Source organism: Lissotriton vulgaris, chromosome 8 (genome assembly GCF_964263255.1).
Source record: "Lissotriton vulgaris chromosome 8, aLisVul1.2, whole genome shotgun sequence".
NCBI classification, from domain to species: Eukaryota; Metazoa; Chordata; class Amphibia; order Caudata; family Salamandridae; genus Lissotriton; species Lissotriton vulgaris.
In genome coordinates this window covers 1,378,232,042-1,378,251,681 of record NC_141696.1, presented here as the reverse complement: position 1 = coordinate 1,378,251,681, position 19,640 = coordinate 1,378,232,042, and the positions used below count along the sequence as shown (strand labels likewise).

The following is a 19,640-nucleotide window of genomic DNA, read 5'->3' as shown; positions in this document are numbered from 1 at the left end:
AGACACCTTGATCTGTCACGGCACATGATTTGTCACGTGACACCGTGTAGGGATCTCAACTGATTGAGGCCACTGTGTGGTGGCCCTGTGTCAAGACATGATATGCTTGGATGGGATCATTTGCTATTTGAATAACTATCAATGTGGGTAGTTCTTTTGCGAATTCAGCTCAATTGTTATTGTTGAGTGTTATGTCAATCAAGAGCTTAAAAATAAACAAGCATTGGCAAATCAAATGGGTCTGGCCTTGGCAGGCATGTATTTATTTCCACACATATACAATATCCAAATAGAATTTGGCAGACGTTTAATATGAAGTAGTGGAAAATCAGCTCTTGCACTAAAGTGTACTCCTTTTCTGACCGGTTGTGACTTGATCAGCGCAAGACACATGGGTGGTGTGGGTAGACCCATTGACCCATTGCCCCATGCTGCGGTAGGCGGCAGCAGGATGTGAATGGCTCTCGAACAGACAAGTGGATGGAGAGGACTGCCCCTATGTATTCATGTTATTACAATTTGTTTGGAAAACAGACTCACATAACAGCTAGCACTGCCTAGGCCAGACCTGAAAAGTCAACTACGCTCACTATCTTTTAGTTTTCACGGATAGTAAAACCTTTACGTCCCTTCCGGCAATACATTCCATTTGATCAATTATAATCGATTTCTTCTGGATCCAGCCAGATAGGGTATGGTAGTCGGCGTTTACCCACCATGGGCTAATCCGTGCCACGTTTCTGAATACTATGTAAGCGACTCAGTTTTAGATTACAGTATCTATATTTAGCTCGTGTGGATATCCAGAAAATCTGGCATGGATCTGCTGCTAGTGCACCAACCCTGGACAACCCAGAGTTAGAACAGGGAGATCTAGAACAGTGAAATATATATGCTTATCTTGCAATAAAAATAAGGAAAGTTGTTTTGTGCGCTCTGTGAGTTCCCAGTTGACAATTTGCAAATTGTGTCTGCTGTGTTTAGTTATAGCATGTTTTTTGACGATGGCCTGTATGTTTCCAGAAATATTTGCAGGAAATTGTATTAGCTGAAAACAATTTAAACTGATAAATAGACACGAATTATCAGTTCCAGTATGCAATTTATATATTCAAATCGCACGTTCCCACTGAAACCTTTTGTAAGTGGTCCTGCAACTATATTAATTAGCTTTAACTAAGCATCCTCTTCTGAGTGTTTTTCTTTTAACTTCCAGACTGTATATTTGCGGTGATTTTTTCCAAACCATGCCTAATTTTCCCGCGGCTTTTCAACTCTCCAGCTCACTGTTGCTAGGATTACTATGGAAATTATTTCAAAATGGCGTATACTTGAATTTAATTATTTTTTTGTTTACAGATGACTTCATGCTATAGGACAGTGTTTGCGATAAGTAAAACGAAGTGAGGTGTAATTCTTTTAAATAACTGAGGAGTTCACCCCGTTTCTTGTGAGCCCGCACCCAGAACATATTGGGTTAACTTCTAAGCAACAGTAATGCGATTAGCCCAAAGAAAAACCTCATTCTTACTTTTGGTATATACTGCCACCTTGTGTCAGATTTCTGTAGTTGTATATTTGCGAACCCAAAGTTTAACGTGCATTTTTATTTTTTTTTAAAATAATAATTCACATTGTTTTTTTCCTAACAGACGCTGCACATAGGAAGTTCCCGACTGGCTCCACCGAATCCTGAGAAACAGTTTTTGATCTCACCTCCCGCCTCGCCACCTGTGGGATGGAAACAAGCCGAAGACGCCACGCCAGTAGTGAACTATGACCTTTTGTACGCCATATCAAAGATGGGGCCTGGTAAGCAAGATTCTCATTACTTCCTATCTTTAGACATGTTTAGTATTTTGTGACAGATGTTTCCTTCTGTGTTCGTTCTCTAACTGGAGCCTGTGAGATGTATTTTGATGTGGACAGTAGTGGGTGGGCGCGTGAGTGTCGACAGTAGATTTTCCCAAGGCAGTTGTAGACGTGGTGTTGGGTCCCCAGCACGCTTGCTTGGAGTTTTTGCCCAAAATGAGAGCTGCAGCCCCTCGCGAGGTCATCAGACACAGCACTCCATGATGTGTAAAGGCCATTTATTAGGACAGGATTGCGTACATTTAAACACTACACCATTTTATCATAATATCAAAACCTTTTTAAACGTAAACCCTTTTTTCCCCACTATTCTCTCTTCAGCCCCAGCTTTCACCTCAGCACCCCATCTTGCTTCACTCCCCCTTTCACCTTTCTCTAAAAAACCTCCTTCCTTTCCCAGTCTTTCTCACTTCTTTTACCCAAGCATCGTCCAATGAAGCCTTCTTGTCCCACGCATCCCTCAAGCTGTCTTCCTTTGCATATGTTTCCTTCCTCCGCTCCCCCGAGGGCTGGATACGCCCACATCTGACTCTCCACCCCCCCACCAACTACCGCCACCCTGGTAAACCCCAGAGGGGGTTTTACTGCCCCACCCTAAACATACCACAAAACAGTGATCACCAAACTTCTCATTCAAATCTCCCAGTCGGTCCCTCCCCTCCAACACATAGTTCCAGATTAGAGGTGCTCCAGATTAGAGGTGTACCACACTGTAACAAAACAATCCCGTTTTCTCCTACGCGAGGCCCCTAGATGCTGCCACCTTAATGTGCCTGGCCAGACCAAAAACTCTCAATGCTCAAAAGATCTTCCTCGTGGCCTTGAAGGGAGCATGCTATCGCCCCTGTCCATCTCCGCAAAGGCACAAATTCAGACCAACCAAAGCGAGTCGCCGCCAGGTTCCATCTGAAGAACACCACATCACTCGTCCATGAGTTGCAATAGCATTTGCCCTGAGAGCTGGACTAAATCATTCATCCCCCAGATGTATAACGAGCATGTCCGGACATCCCAATTCATGCACCATGGTTGTACAAACTGGCAAAAACAAACTCCATCTCCACCCACTCATTCCCCACCAGAGCACCTCATGTCCGGTGCTTGGCATTCCCAAGTTCTTTCCAGCGATCTGCTGTTCCGTTCTTAGTAGCCCAGAGAATGACAGTTGTCCCCGCTATGTAAGTCACCATCCCATGGCTCACACACCCTACAAAGAAAGAAAAAAATTAGCGTGAGCTATGAACCCCATTTCTCCTCCCCCCCCCCCCCACCCCCCAGAGACCTGATCCCCTCTGTCCTCATGTCTCCCGTGCAACACTTCAACTTCCACCGGCCTATCCTGTGGATCCATGACCAACTCCATCCCAAACACGCACCTGCTGGCACAATCCTGAAGTATACAGTCCTCAATTACTGCAACTCCATGCGGAGTACTACCAAACACAGGCGGAACAGAGATGCTTGGGTGCTACTTTGACGCCAGGCTTACCAGGGGCGTACTGTCCACCGCGACTCCCTGCTTCACTCTCCCCCGCCGCCGCTTGTGAGATCCCGCGGCCGCCGAGAGGGGAGAGTGCTTTCCTGGTCACCGGGGCTCCTGTCTCCCGCCTACAATCCCCAGCGTGCCCTGCAGCATTACGTGGACGCCGGCTGCAGCGTCCGCGTCACTTGCCTGCGCTCGGAGGCGCTTATCATCGAGCCGCTGCTGCTGGGGAGCGGGGGCCAGAACTGCTTGGGTGCTACTTTGAGGCCAGGCTTACCAGGGGCGTACTGTCCACCGCGACTCCCTGCTTCACTCTCCCCCGCCGCCGCTTGTGCGATCCCGTGGCCGCCGAGAGGGGACTGTGCTTTCCTGGTCACCGGGGCTCCTGTCTCCTGCCTACTATCCCCAGCGTGCCCTGCAGCATTACGTGGACGCCGGCTGCAGCGTCCGCGTCACTTGCCTGCGCCCGGAGGCGCTTATCATCGAGCCTCTCCTCCCGCGCTGAGCCCGGGCAGAGGGCGGGCCGTCTGTGGCCGTCCGTGGACTACAGGGGACAGGACGGGCCACCTCCCTTACCAGTGGTACTCAAACCCGAAAGCACTCGGAACTCAGTAATAAGGTACTGTCATCCGCTCTGCCCTGCCTTTTAACTGTGGTTCATTGAGCCAGCTGGCTCCCTTAAGAGTGAGAGTGATACATTTCTATTGTGCGGGACTATTCGTTCCTTTAAACAGTGTCTCCCATACTTTGCTGTTAATCAATGAAGCACCCCCTAGCAAAAATGAGTATCCAGGGCAAGAAAACTAAATTACCTGCTTCTCGCCCAAATACTAGACTCCAGGCCACAATGCCGCAGTCCCTCCCAACATTGACAGCCATTGATAAAATGCTACAACAAACTATAAGGGTGGTTGCCAACGCGATTGAAAACACCGAAAGAAGATTATACTTCCCACCCACAATAATCTCTGAAGACCATGGCGAAGATTGCTCGGTTATATGCTGAGCTGCCCTGTGCACAGATCCCGGCTGAGACCTCAGTAGCTGATGTTTTACCACCGGTCTCAGTAGAGTCCTCTATTAACAACGATGATCAACCCTGTATCTTGACCCCCCCCCCCCCCCCTCCTGTGGCAAAATCAAAACCTGGTAGGGTGGGCTCTAAGACAAAAAGGGATAGTCTTCCTAAGAATTTAGTTACCAAGAAACAGCCTAATCATAATGTGGTAACCCCATCTGATTATCCCCGGCACCCAACTACAGGGATACCATGCTGGGTCACCAATATGGTGACTGACCTTCAGAATAGTTTGGAGCAAATCATTGCTTCCCACATTAAACCTCTGGTTTCAAAACTGGACAGATTAACTTCCATGTTAAATAATAGGACTATAGGGACAACGAAGCCACAAAATTCCCAAGGTAACTCGGCACCCCCTGCTCTAGCCGGTGCCTCTACAAAGGCACCCTGTCCTGAAGTAGCTAAGTCCACCGTTCCAGTAGTATCTAACAAAAAACTAGGACCAGCAACTACTACTGCCAAGCCCACAAACCCCGTACCCCCTCCCACACCTGTAGCCAACCCACTAGGTCATACCATACCCCCTTTTGTGGGCCAAACTGCCAAACCTAGTCAACATCACAAGGAGGGTAAAAATACGGTACCACAAAATACTGCACCATCATCGAGACCTCCCCCATCCACGGCAACTTTTAATCGATTGCCGTCAATAAATTTGCCCCCTGAAGCACAACCATATGTAGTTGCCCTAGTGGGTGTCCCGTCCCTTAGTGAGGGGAAGAGAGAACATGAGGTAGACCTACACAACAAGTGCATCCAGTGGCCGAGCCTAAACAGACCCTTACCTCCTAACATTTCGGGTCACATATTGGCAGTGAGAAGAGTAGACTGGATTGGAAAGGGCCCCAAAACAGTGGCAGGGGATGTTGTTACAATTAATTTTAGGGACTCCTCTGCTGTTGATTACATTTGTAGAACCCCTTCCCACAGAGAGTCCCAAATATTTCCTCTGCACCGGTCCTATTTCTACCCTACCCCAATTCATAATCGACTTATCATAGGAGACCACAGTATACCACAAATCATCTCTCCCACCCAAACAGGATTCATCATTGGCAGCCATTTGGGGAGGGTTTTCTTCCACCCACCCCGATTTACCCGTTACAAGCTCATTGGAACAGGTTTAGCGTCCTCGAGGAGGTGGATTGACTCACCCAGACAGGTACGCCCCTACAAGAACACATTGAGGGTAACTTAGATGAGGGCTTTGTAATACAGGAAAAGACACTATCCTCTGCTAGTTGTGAGGACTCCTGTCGTAATGCATCTAAGTGGGAGGAGATAAGGGCAGAATAGAGCCTGGAGAACAAGGGGTTGAGAAGGATAAAGTAAAGGTTATGGAAGGAAGTATAAAAATCCTCTCATGGAATGTCGCAGGCCTAAAGAGTAAGCTACTTGTACCAGAGTGGTCTTGTTTTATGGCCACACACGATATTTGCTTGATGCAAGAAACCTGGTCCCTTGAGGTGAGTGCCAGCCCCGGCTTTGCAACCTATGACATTCCTGCAGTTTCCGGGGGGAAAGGCCGCCCTTCGGGTGGTCTTTCCATATGGGTAGGCTTACACCTAGGCGTGCATGCTACACTAGTGGATACAAACTCCCCAGACATCCAATGTGTTTTGCTAACACCTGTTAGTAAACCTACATTGGCTATTATTAGTATCTACTCTAGGCCTACCGTGAATGGAAAAGAATCGAGTACTATTAAGGCACTTGACCATTTCCTTCAGACACTTGATCCCGCAGCCTCGATTATTCTTGGTGGCGATCTGAATTGCCAGTCCGAACCATTGGGTGGATCCGAGCTGTGTGAGGAGGATGAGGTCGACCTGCTCTGGCACATTCCAGCCCCCAAAATTGCCTCGGTTAAGGCTTGGACCCCGTTAGTATTACAAATTAAAGCCTTGACCCTTGCAATGTCTCTGCGGGCATGCAATGGAAGGGGCAACAACGAAAGTTCCGGCCTGCCCATATATAATAGGATAAATCTTACTTCCACCATTTACTATCTTATGCTGGAAGCCAAACACTGGGACAAGTTTAAAGATGTTGGGGTTGTCCCTAGGCACGATAGCGACCACAATGCGTTGGTCCAGACGCTCAAACCCGGTGCATTTGGACTAACTAACCCTGATTCTAGTTCCAGCCTGACAGTCCCACCACATATTATATCTAATAATAGGAGAAGAGTTAAATGGCCCTCCTGCCTGGACTCTCCTACCCGTCTCGCAAAAATCTACCAGCTAGCTATCCCACTAATAAGCGATATGGGTAATTCCATCTCCCATGGGCAGACTATAGAGACCCACAGAAAGTTAGTTGAGAGTCTAGGAGACGTATTCTATCCGGTCAGTGGGACTAACTAAATTGCCCTGGAACAAAACACATCCCTGGCATAACCACGCATGTCAAAATTCAAAGAAAGACCTTCTTAAAGCAATTAAATCTAGGGATATCCTAAAAATTTGAGCATCTAGATTGCTGTACAAGAAGGTGCTCATTAGGGCAAAGAGCGAGTGGGAGGAATCTAGGTGGGATGAATAGAGACAGGCTCTACTCCTAAAAGATTCCAGACCTTCTGATTAATTGTTACCTCCTCAGTGGCAGGTGAGAGAGATGCTGGGGTCTCGAATATCGCTCCTATAGTGTGGGAGGCACACTTTAAGTCACTTTTACAAGTCCTGAGATGGAGGACACTGGGTGCCAGGGTCAGGATAAGTTGCCACAACTGGTTTTGGATCTTCGAGCCTGTGTGCCATGGGACCTCCGGCACGAGAGCCGACTGCCGGGGGCCCCGGGGCCCGGGATCGCAGTTCCACGCACCCGCACGGCCCGGGACCTCCCGCACAAGTGTCGACTGCTGGGGGCCCCGGGCTCTGGGACTTCCCCCTGTCAAAATCACAGCTTTAATCAAGCTCTCGAGATTCCCACGGCCCGGGACCTCCCGCACGAGTGTCGACTGCTGGGGGCCCCGGGCTCTGGGACTTCCCCCTGTCAAAATCACAGCTTTAATCAAGCTCTCGAGATTCCCACGGCCCCAGACCCCCTGCATGAGTGTCGACTGTGGGGGGCCCCGGGCGCTGGGACTTCCCCCTGTCAAAATCACAGCTTTAATCAAGCTCCCGAGATTCCCACGGCCCCAGACCCCCTGCAAGAGTGTATACTGCAGGGGCCTCGGGCCCTAGATTCTCAATAGTGAAACAGGATGCCCATAACAGGACTTCCACCAATAGCTTAGACCATATCACCCTCAGGGAAGTTGAACTGGCAATTGAGAGACTGCTCCCGAATAAGGCCCCGGGTCTGGACAAGCTCCCTGGAGATCTTTTCCGTTCCCAGCCAAAAATCTGGGCCCCATACTTGTTGGTCCTGTTTAATGCTGTTCTACAGGGTTTCCCAGTACCTGAGACCTGGCTGGGAGCCGAGATTGTTCCAATCTTTAAAAAGGGCTGCCCGCTCGCCCCTTCTAATTATGGACCAATTAGTCTACTCGACACGACCCAGAAGCTGATGGGCCAAATCCTACTGGAGAGATTACTGGGCTGGATGGAGGAAAACAAAATTTTGACCACCCCCAAGCTGGATTTAGATCAGGGGTCTCGACTCTGGACCAGATCTTTCAACTCCAGGTCCTATACTGGAAAACTGCAAGAGTAGAGGGTGGCAGCCTCTACCTTGTTTTTGTGGACCTGCGGGCCGCATTCGATCTGGTTCCTAGGGAGAGGCTCTGGACGGTGCTGGAGGAACTCGGTCTCCCTCCTTACTTACTAGATACCCTAACCCGACTTCATACCGGGAATTACGCCCAGGTGACGTGTGGGAAAAACGGTGAATTATCTGACCGCTTCCCTGTTACCCGGGGCGTACGCCAGGGCTGCGTACTGGCCCCTACTCTCTTCAGCTTGTATGTTAATGGCCTGATAGATAGACTCAATTGTGTCAGGGACAACGATGCTCCACGCCTGGCTACTGGTAAGTAGGGTGCCCGCTCTGATGTTCGCGGACGACACTCTGTTGTTGTCGCGGACATCATCGGGCATCCAGCGGGTTTTAGATGGGTTTGTATCATTCTGTGCCTCGCGGGGTTGGAGATCAACTTGGAGAAAACCAAGTTCATGATCTTCAACCCCCCGAGGCACACCCGCCCAAACCCCACGTTGAATGGAACCCCACTAGAGCGAGTCAAGACCTTTATATACCTGGGGGTGACTTTGACTGAGCACTTTACATGGGATCATCAAGTCGCTAAATCCTCCCTGAGACTTGCACAGATTATGGGTGGCGTAGGCAGACTCCATAGTGCCTCAACCTTTAAACCTGCTACCCCTGCCCTAGAGATATACAAAACACAGGTTAGGCCCGCAGCTTTGTATGCTGCCGAACTTTGGGGACACACTAATGCATGTAATTTATTGAAAGTCGAGCAGTCCTTTATGCGACATCTGTTTGGTCTTCCACAAAGTACGCCCCTCATACCATTACGCTTGGATCTGGGCCTGGAACCCATTATTGATTTGGTGGCTGCACGACCCCTGCTCTATTGGAGAAGGCTCTGGTCTGTGCCGGAGCTTGAACCCTTTAGAGCAGAATTCAATACTATTTAGGGGCAGTTAAAGAACAAGAATATACCTTGGCTGGTACATGTTAAGGTTCTCCTTTATCAAATTGGCCTTCCCCAACTTTGGGACGCACCGGAGGGCAGCTGCATGAGGATGCATAGGACTGTACTGGTGGCCGCTGTAAAATCGCATAACCTTAAATTGCTACATTGTTCTTCTCTGGGCAGATTGTCCACTGAATTCCTTACAACAAAAGTCGAATACAGGACGGAGGTGTTTCTGGACCTGGTGCAGCCTCCATTAGCAAGAAAACTATATATCCAATAGAGGCACGGCTCTCTACTGATTGGGGCATTGACATCCAGATGGGCAAAAACGATGAAGGCCAACTGCCCTGCCTGTAATTACGCCAGGGAAGACATTGTACATATCCTCTTTTTTTGTCCAGCATATAGTGAAATCCGGAAATGCTGGATCATCCCATTATGCAAAAACCTGGGTTTCAGACATTGTGTACACGCTTGTAGAGTGCTGACCTATGACACTGCCCCTCTCATTGTTTTTGCCGTCTCCCCGTTTTTACTTGGCATGTGGCGGAGAAGAACTGTTTTTATTCACAAGAAATAACGGACTACTGCTTTTTATCCTCTACCATTTCTTTGATAACCAAAGTTTAATAACTTTTTAATTCCAATGTATTTATGTTTTATTACTGTGCTTGTATATATTTTATAGCACTTTTATGGTCCTTGACCGAAATAAAGTTATCAAAGAAGGAACAGAGATGAAAGGTCCCATCTGTAATAGGAACGCACTTGCCGTATGGATCAAGACCATAGTTTTCTTCAAGGCCATCCACTGTATCCACAACTCTGAATCAATGCCCCCCTCCCAAATTTGTATGTGGTCACACATACCCTGACTCCACATTCCCCGCCTCACCTGAGCCAAGCGCAGCCCCTGAAATGCAGGCTTGTTACATCATTATACCTGCCACTCGCTGGGTGGGCACAGGTGTGAATGCGAGGCCAGCTCCCTTCCATTCGTGCAGCCGCTGTTGCTGCCCATAACTGGAAAGAACAGCATCCCAGAAGTGGCATAATTCTGCCTACGCACTATGGCGAGTCATAGTTTATCAGGTCAAGCGATATTGAGGCCTACCCGCCCATTCAGGCGAGATGAACAAGATCAAACAATCTTGAGACCCATTTACGGATTAAGTACATAAATTCTGGTTGCATAGATTACCCAAGTGACTCGCCCTGCAGGTCCAGTAACATTCATATGGTTTTCCTAGGGCTGTACTTGTTGGGCGGGAGAGGGTTGAAAGTCTTACTGTAATAGGCAGGCACTCACCGCATGGATTGAGGCTGTATATTGTTTGGAGGCCATCCACTGTATCCATAACGCCACACTGGCCCCCATGTGGGTCTCTGAGCCATAATGGTCTAATCTCGTACCCCAGTCCGCTTGGGGTCCCAGCATCCCTGTGACATCCCCCCCCCCCTCCCCAGTCTGAATGAAAGCCCTCACTGAGCCCTGACACCATCTTGTCCAAGGCCCTGGACTCGTGCATCCCTCACATGCTCGTATCTGGATGGCCATTATCCAGTCCTTCCCAAGCCCGCCTTGGTGGCAAAGAGCCAAAGGCATCCCCAGAAACGGGGGGCCCGCTTGCACTAGGCGGCCCCTGCAGCCTCTACCAGCACTGTGCGCTCACCATACTCCGGCCCCGCACCCACAAGCACTTTCGACACCGCGCAACCACTTTTCGAAGTGGCTTTCCGAGGCACAGAAACCAGACCCAGGTGTCAGGAGAGTACTGTGATCCTAGAGCTAAGTGTACATGGTTCAAACTAGCCAACAAAACCATTCCTTGGAAAAGCAGCAATAAGAACACACGGTCAAAGCCAATAGTCATTGCTACTTTAAGATTATCTAAAATATATAATAACAACTCTGAACAGTAGGCCTGTTCAACGATCAAATAGACAAGAGTTTCGCATTGCTCCACGAGTGCCTACAATATGCCAATAAATGCCCACCTACATTATGCCAAGAAATACCCATATTCTACCAGCACAAGCATTACGGAGGATGCCCACTGTTCAGGAACACTCGCAAAAACATCCACTGGCACAATGCATTATGCGTCGGCTAGAAATAAACCATTGTTTACTATCCAAGCACTATAAAGTGCGCATAAAACAGCACTACTTAAATGTGATCCTTTGACAGAGTCTGACCTTGACTCAAATCCTTGTAGCTCTCTCCGCCGCAGCGTAAGTGGTGTCGAGACCACGGCAAAACGTGTAATTGACTCTTCACATTTCTAACCGCTTATGGAGCCATCAGTGGAAAGATGTATTGCAGATATAATCGTCTGCCTGAGCAGTGATATGAGGCAAAAACCAACAGGGGGGACGTTTTAAAGCGCCCACACAGACCGCTTTTGCGGGGGCCCATGAGTAATATGCTAGTGAAACACGAAAGCCGAATAAAATACGTGAATTATATCGGCTTAGTCCAAATTTCAAAGAGGTCTACATCAGTGGTACTGGAAACTACCCTAGTGGCTAATCTGATTTAAGGCTGCACGTAGTTTGAGGAAGAAAAACTGTTACGAACTCCAAGAAAATAATGTGAAGAACAGAGCTCACAAAAACACTGCAGTCGTGATCGACTTTAAATCGAGCAGCGCCACCTAGTGGCAGACTATCATATGACAAGCAGGGCCAATGACGTGCACAGGTAAAAACACACCCGCTCAAACAAACTGGATGAAGTCCTACAGAGCAGCCCGGCCGCCCCGATTCCGATTCTTGAGGTTAGGAGTCTGCCGATCTGCCCTCGGAGGGTAGTGCCTGCTGCCCATGGCCCCGCAAGACTGGACCAGACTGGACCGCGGCCTCACCGGGGAGAGTAACATTCTCATGACGGAGGCCTCAACCCAAACCCCATATTTAATCATACCCCACCGAGGGCCCCGCTTACCGGACTGCACCAGCCTGCTCTTGTTCAGGCATCACCAGGGCTTTAAGTGGGATGAAAAACTGAGTGGGGGGGTCACTCTCAAAGGTGCGTGGCCAATGTCATTAAGGGCGTGGCTTTTAAACACCCACGCAAAAAATCTGTGCTTAGCATAGTGTGCTGCCAACTGGTATTTTGCTGTTTCTGTCATTGCATCCAAATATATAATACAACAAGTAACATCATACCTACAAGAAGTCAGGACTATTGGCTTTGTTAATGGTTGTTCGTTGCATAAGATAAATCAGCAGCAACTATGGCTTGTATATAATATTGAAACAGCTTCCACTTAAAGCCCTGGTGACACCACAACAATGTTGCTGCTCCTGAGTTTCAAGAAGAGAAAAGAAATCCAGAGAGAAAATTACTCTCTTTAAAGGATATCCCTTCCCCTATAACGCTAAAAAAAAAAACAGACCGACTGTGCCAGGGCAGAGAACAGAGCCCGATAGAGACCAGTTTTGAAGCCCCCTTTAAAAAACTGCCGGTCTTCAAACCCGGTGAGACCCGGCCCACTTAAAGCCCAGGGCATCACTGATAGCAGAAACCAGAACCCTACCTCAGCAGGGCCCTCGTCTTTCAAAAGTTCTCGAAACGTTTTGCAACTGGTAGTGCAAGGAGTCAGAAAGAGGCTGAAACCCCCTCTTCTGACTCTTTATATTGAGAACCCTTTAACTCAACCCCCGCCCACGACCTACCTATCCTGTCCCGCTCTGTCATCAAACCCTGTGAAGTATCCCAGGGGAAACTAGCCTGCGCTTTCTGCTTCCCCCAGGACCCTCCATGCCATTCATGCAAGAAACACAAAGGCCATTCAAATCCTCTTGCTGATGATCATTAAGATGGAAACTATTGAACAATTTGTGCTGAAAAAACTCAAGAATATAGATCCGTGAGATGAACACACAATTACTATGTGGGCAGATGTTATTAACAATAGTTACGTTGAAATGCTACAGAAAATGACCAACTCTGCACAGGCATGCGCCTAATAAACAACCATGTTTGAACTTCTTAATTGTGACTTAAACTATCTAAGCCACTGAATTTTAATTTACTTTACTAAATACTTGGGTTATCTTTGGTGATATCCAATTACTTAATTTGTTAGATTAATTTAGCAAAGGAAACACGTGCAGCTTAATTTTTTCTGAGTTTCCAGAATGTTGTGATATACAAGCACTAATATTAAATGTAACGTATTTCAGTGTTTAACTAACATGCCCTGTAGCAAGTAACCTGGAGAAGATCAATGGATAGAGTAAAAAGGAAGGCTCACAGAGAGAGTCGCTACAAGGTATAACGTTTCGTGGCAGCTTATCCACTTTAACTAGTATAGTAAGCAGGAAACGAGTACGAAACTTGCTTGGCCAGAACAGATGGTAATATTAAAAGGGAGGCCATCTTTAAAGGGTTCACTCAGGAGGATTACCGCATATACTGAGTTGTAGCGGAGGAGCATGTCTTTGTAATCAATCAAGCATTTGTATAGCGCGCTACTCACCCGAAGGGTCTCAAGGTGCTTGGGGGAGAGGGGTCCGCTACTGTTCGAACAGCCAGGTCTTGAGTTGCTTCCTGAAGGAGAGGTGGTCTTGAGTCAGGCGGAGGTGGATGGGGAGGGAGTTCCACGTCTTGGCAGCCAGGTAGGAGAAGGATCTTCCTCCCGTTGTGGCTCTTCGTATGCGGGAAATGGCGGCGAGGGCGTGGTTGGTCGATCGTAGCTGGCGGGTGGGAGTGTAGAAGGTCAGGCGGTCTTTGAGGTATCTGGGGCCTTGGTTGTGGAGAGCTTTGTGTGCGTGGGTGAGGAGTCGGACCGTGACTCTCTTGCTGACGGGGAGCCAGTGCAGGTCCCTCAGGTGTCCGGCGATGTAGCTGTGTCGGGGGATGTCCAGGATGAGTCGTGCTGAGGCGTTCTGGGTGCGCTGGAGTCTTTTCTGAAGTTTGGCTGTGGTTCCGGCGTAGAGGGAGTTGCCTTAGTCTAGTCGGCTGGTGACGAGGGCCTGGGTGACCGTCTTCCTGGTTTCGGTGGGGATCCACCGGAAGATCTTGCGCAGCATGCGTAGGATGTTGAAGCATGACGAGGAGACGGCGTTGACTTGTCTGGTCATCGAGAGGGAGGAGTCCAGGATCGTGGAGAAGTGTGGCTCAGGGGTTAGAGGAGGCAGACCCGGAAGCTGAGATCGGCCCTGGACCAGGGTTCAAGTCCCCGCCTCGGCGGGTCTTGGGCTCAAAAATTTCACGGACTCGATAATTCTCGCACCGGTGCCTTCTCGACTCACGGGTTCACACTCTGCGACTCTGGGCAATAGCTTGCTTAATCTCCACAACGGCCCCTCGCGGCGGGATGCCTGGCTTTCACCTTGTGGATACCCTGCCGGGGTTATCTCACAGAGGAATACCAGGACGGGTTCTCTAAGCAAGCGCCGGGAAACCCTTTGTGGGTAGCTGTGCGCTATATAAGCTCAAATACATTTACATTTACAGGATGAAGCCTAAGTTGCGTGCGTGGTCTGTTGGTTTGGGTGCGTTGCCCAGGGCAGGGGGCCACCAGGAGTCGTCCCAGGCAGAGGGTGATGATCCCAGGATGAGGACTTCTGTCTTATCTGAGTTCAGTTTCAGGCAGCTGTTCCTCATCCACTCTGCTACGTCCTTCATCCCTTCATGTAGGTTGGTTCTGGCGGTTGTGGGGTCGTTGGTGAGGGAGAGGATCAGCTGGGTGTCGTTGGCGTAGGAGATGATGTGGAGGTTGTGTTGGCGTGCAATGGCTGCGAGGGGGCTCATGTAGACGTTGAAGAGGTTGGGGCTGAGTGATGATCCTTGTGGTACGCCGCAGATGACTTCGGTGGCCTCGGATCTGAACGGGGGAGGCGGACTCTCTGGGTTCTTCCGGCGATGCAGGAGAGCCAGGTGACAGCTTTGCTTCTCAGTAGTATCAGAAGCCAGACAGAAGGATATTAAAAAGTAGACCGTGGCAGATTTGCCGCAGGGAGGCAATAAGAAGTTCCACAGAACCTCTTTACCTGCTTGCACCATTTCCCTTGCATCTTCCCTGTCTTGGTGCCACAAATAACTGATAATAAAGGTTTAACGCCATTGCAGTTGAAGGGGCCATCTGAAGAGCAAGGAGGGCCTTGGGTTAATCATGAGCTATATGAGAGAAAATCTGGGCTTCCATAATGAGGATGAGGGGGGCCCGCTAGAGTGATATTTCGGATTCCAAACTTTTCAAACTTGTTGTGGGTTCCAAGGGATGGCGGTTCCATGCAAAGTGCAGGGATGACTGCTGGGCCGTCAGTCATCTCTAAATTTGACAGACGTAGTACTATTGGGACGACAGAGGTAAAGTTCTCCGCCATCCTGATGCACACACTACTAATCTGCTAAAGTCTAAATCAGGCCCTAAGTCTGAAACAGAAGACACCTCTAAGGACAACTGCAGCTGGGCTTGGCTTTATTCCTAACTAAATCCAGGTGTGAAGCTTACAGCCTACTCAGAGTGGAGGTGAGAAAGAAGAGGCCAGGTTGTCATTCTGCTATGTAAAACAGTGCCAGTTGTTTTAAATTTAAGTGATACAAAAGGGGATGATGGACGGAGCGTTTGAGCAAATCAAACACTCACCCCCAGTCAACTGATCTGGGTTTAATCCATCACCATTCTTTAGCTCACTCTGCCACCCCAGTTCATACATGGCCATATGCAAATCAGTCTGACCCTGTGCCTCAGGGGAACAGTCCAGCCCGAACTGCCAAGCCATGTCTTCCCTGGACCGGAAACAAGCATCCTGGGACCGGTTTCGGATTCATAATCCTCCTAGGCCAGGCTATCTTGAATCCAGTGGCCAAGTGGGCAAGGGACTCGCGTCTGAGCATACCCTGCCAACTTAGGGTGAACAAAGCGATCCAAAAGGGGATGATGGACGGAGCGTTTGAGCAAATCAAACACTCACCCCCAGTCAACTGATCTGGGTTTAATCCATCACCATTTTAAATTATTCATTTAAATTAAGCAGCACTTTTGCTAGACAGTTTTTGATGCCCTGACAACTTAGACTATCCAGTTCTGCTAGACAACATAGACAAATGGGGCGTATTAAGGATTTGCCCCGGGACGTACCTAGGTTTTGCACCCAGTTTTCACACAAGAGTATGCAGTCACTTTAATACCTTTATGCGGGGCACATTTGGCACCCTGCAATTTCGTTGACATGGAGGTCCCAGGGACTCCCCAGACCGCTCTCCATAGTCACACAGCACATCCGCCTGTGGAGGAATCCCTGCCCCTTGTTTCAATTGAATTAGGTCCATTTGCACTGAAAGCCAAACACGCAGTTTGACAAAATCACTCTGTATATCGTGAACACGCTGCCTTGAGTGCGAATTTGTACCTGCCCTGGGAATTGCGTTATCAGGGACACAGTCTCAGGCCGCAACATTGATGCTCCTTGGTGAACACTGTTGCTGTGTGCCTGATAACATCATAGGGTTCATGGAGTGAGCTGAAACACACTGTGCAATTGTTGGGAAGAAATTCCAAATGTTTCCCACGAAGAGATGTGTCTTCTGAGTTCACAGCTTACATTTTTCAGTTTGTACTGGGACATGAGCAGGTTCCCTGGTTAGGGGCAAAGGGACAGTGATTGGGGCCAAAATACTCCTTGTTTCTATGAGCCAAATACAGTTATGCAGGCAGTTCACAAGTAAATTACTGACAGAACTCACAGAAATGTATGTCAATACAAAAAAATAGTAAATTGTATTTGCATGTTGTTCATGTATTCGGTCAGATGCTTGTACTTCCATGAATCATTGTGAATCAGTTTCCCATACTATTTTCTACAAGTATCACTACAAATAGGCATTAAACATTGTGTAGTGCCCTGTTGCAGTGAAATGTTTAAAATGTGATGTTGACAAGACTACTTTTGCATTAAGAGCAGTGTGTTGAACCAGGTCTTTTCTGTTACTTGATTTCTAGGAGGAAAGTATGAGTTGCATGCAGCAACCGACACCACGCCTAGTGTGGTCGTCCACGTATGCGAGAGCGAAACTGAAAACGAAGTAGAACATGAAGAAGAAGACGGCACAAAGAAGCCCAAGCCAAAGATCATCCAAACACGGAGACCCGAGTTCACCCCGATTCATCTGAGTTGAGCTGGGATTGACTTCCAAGCATTTTGAGTCATGGTTCTCAAGGAAATTTTTACTGTGGGAACGGCAGATCACCACTGTGGTGGCAGATGTGGAAGTGGCAGAATTTTCCGAGAACGTCAGGCGGCAGAGTAAATTGACAGGAGGTGACCTGTTTGTTTTTGCGCGCTGCTCGCCGGTGGACAGCTTGGGACCCAAAGTGGCCTTGCCTGGATGACACACTTACAATGATAACTGGACAAGGACATTGGGGAACAAATAGATGAGATCATTACAGAATTTTGTTTTCTTTGCTTGCTTTCTTTTACCAGTACCGTAGGATATTTGTTAGAAAGGTGATCAAGGACAACTTGTCGCTATACCAACTTGTCGCTATACAATAGGTGCAGTATTTCTGTCTGGTGTCATCTGTGTAAATGAGTTTATCTGCCGTATCTGCATGTGTAGCGGAAGAAGGTTGGTTTGATGTTCACCATGTACAAGTGCATTGCAGGTGCAATGAAGAAATAGTGAGCGAGGGACATGGAAACTGTATTAGCAGTTTTACTTTTGTTAACATTGTTTTTGCATGCAGATTGAAGTTCACAAGTACTTTTGCAACATACTGTGTATCGGATGATTTGCTTTCGAACTATGGGACTATTGGAATAACATAGTATCTTCTGCATTGACACCAATGATTTGTAAGGGTACCGAGTTGGGACAAGAAGTACCTTATTCGGAGAACTGTAATGTGCCATGCTTTCTCTTTTTACTATCTGATCCAATAAGCCCATTGGCAAATTTACAAATGGATCCACTCCTGTATTTAAGCTTTATTAGCATAATGAATGTATTATTTTGCTCTTCTCACATGAGTTGTAATATATCTAAAGGACAGGTTTGTTTGCTCTGGTAAAGGTAGTAATTGAAGAGAAGGATGAAGATGAGGCAGAGTTTGCATGCACACAACATTGTATAGTTTCAAGTGATCAGAATACTGTGTTCTACACTCAGAAGGAGGGGTATCGCCTGCATGGCCACAACTATGTGCGTTTTCAGTGGTCAGTATATCATGTTCTACACGCAGACCCATGTGTTATAGCTGTTACGGTTAAATATTTTGCGATATCGAAAAAAATGTGAAATGGGTGATATGTGGTATAGTATATTTCGAGCTGATGCAGTGCCTTCTCCCCATTGATTTCAGATGGGACTCTCGCAGTATCTGAATCTGTGTGTTTGTGTTTTTAAATACCCGTGTCTACAGTATGTTTGCTCTCTTTGTATTCCATTTGAGCTTTCTTAAACTTACACCAGGGTATGATGTTCGAAGCTACAGATGCCAAGCACCGGTGCATGCTCTGCGAATATGAGGGTTGTGTGTTTTCTAAGTGATAACAAGCTTTACGTACTCCACTGTTTGGGTATTGTTTTTGCAAAGACAATGGTGAAATGCTGTGCTCCTCCCCCTTTCTACCATGTTTACAGAACAAACAATGGCGAGATTACATACAGTAACACTTGAAATGTTTCTAGACATCCATTTGAAACTGGAGTTTCTAACATTAATTTAGGTTGTTTTCTAACATATCAAAGTAAATATTCAATTAAACATGTTATGTGTCTGCTCGTTCTTTGGAATGAGTTTGTTGCTGGAGGATTGCATGTACATTTGACAGGTGTTCACTGAAGTAGAAATTGGATGTTTGTGTCTACTATAATTTCAGGTGAACACTTTACCCTAATTAGCAAGTTCTAAAATCGGAGGACTAATTACTACTTCGTTAGAAGTAGATTTGCAGTTTGTCAAGTCATTCTGTCCCACGGAACTGGCTTTGAAACACATAAGACGTCCTGGTGAAAGACACCAAACATGACTCTTTTCTGTGCTTTGGGTATGACTAGCTCTGGAATAAGCAAAGTATTGAGGCGGAGCTGTACATTTGGAATGGGTAAATAGCAAATGAATGTCCTCTATTTAGAAGAAAAACGACTTGCTTTGTTGGCACGCAACACTAGATGGTAGGACCCCACGAGTGTGCAAAATATGTGAGCCTACAGCACTACAAGCTGCAAGCAGATTGTTACGTCATTTATATTTTACTTGTATTTTATGAGAATTGCAGTGACAGAGAAGGGGGCATGGTGCCACAGGTGGGAGCATCCAGTGTCTCACAAACATATTTCATAAGGTGTCTACGTTTCCATTAGCCATGTCATCATTTTAAAAAAATACAAGAGAAATGTCATGCATATATTTTTTTTTAGTTTATTCAGTGTTCCTGTACTTATGGTTCACCCTGCACCAGCTCGATCATCTGTGGTAATAGGTCACTAATAGTCGCGGCTCGCATGCTTCGCGGAGGAGGTGGGGCGGGGGGGGAGGGCTGTCGTGCGAGGGGATTTTAAAGTTACATTAAAAAAACTTCCAAGTACCGGGTCCTGCGCCACCTCCGCTCCTGACCAGGTCCCGCATCAGGAAGCG

The 19,640-nt window shown here is 47.6% G+C and overlaps 1 protein-coding gene across 3 annotated transcripts in view; it reads left to right on the top strand.

Annotated features, from left to right (window-relative positions):
• The window catches only part of RCAN1 (regulator of calcineurin 1), a 311,157-nt gene extending 292,390 nt beyond the window's left edge, over positions 1 to 18,767 (top strand). For all 3 annotated transcript variants that reach the window (XM_086935368.1, XM_086935370.1, XM_086935369.1), the window contains exons 3-4: positions 1,653 to 1,812; positions 17,001 to 18,767. In XM_086935368.1, coding sequence (XP_086791494.1) covers positions 1,653 to 1,812; positions 17,001 to 17,176 — 336 coding nt within the window. In that variant the 3' untranslated portion in view covers positions 17,177 to 18,767. The remainder of the gene's footprint in view (positions 1 to 1,652; positions 1,813 to 17,000) is intronic.
• The last annotated feature ends 873 nt before the right edge of the window (positions 18,768 to 19,640 follow it).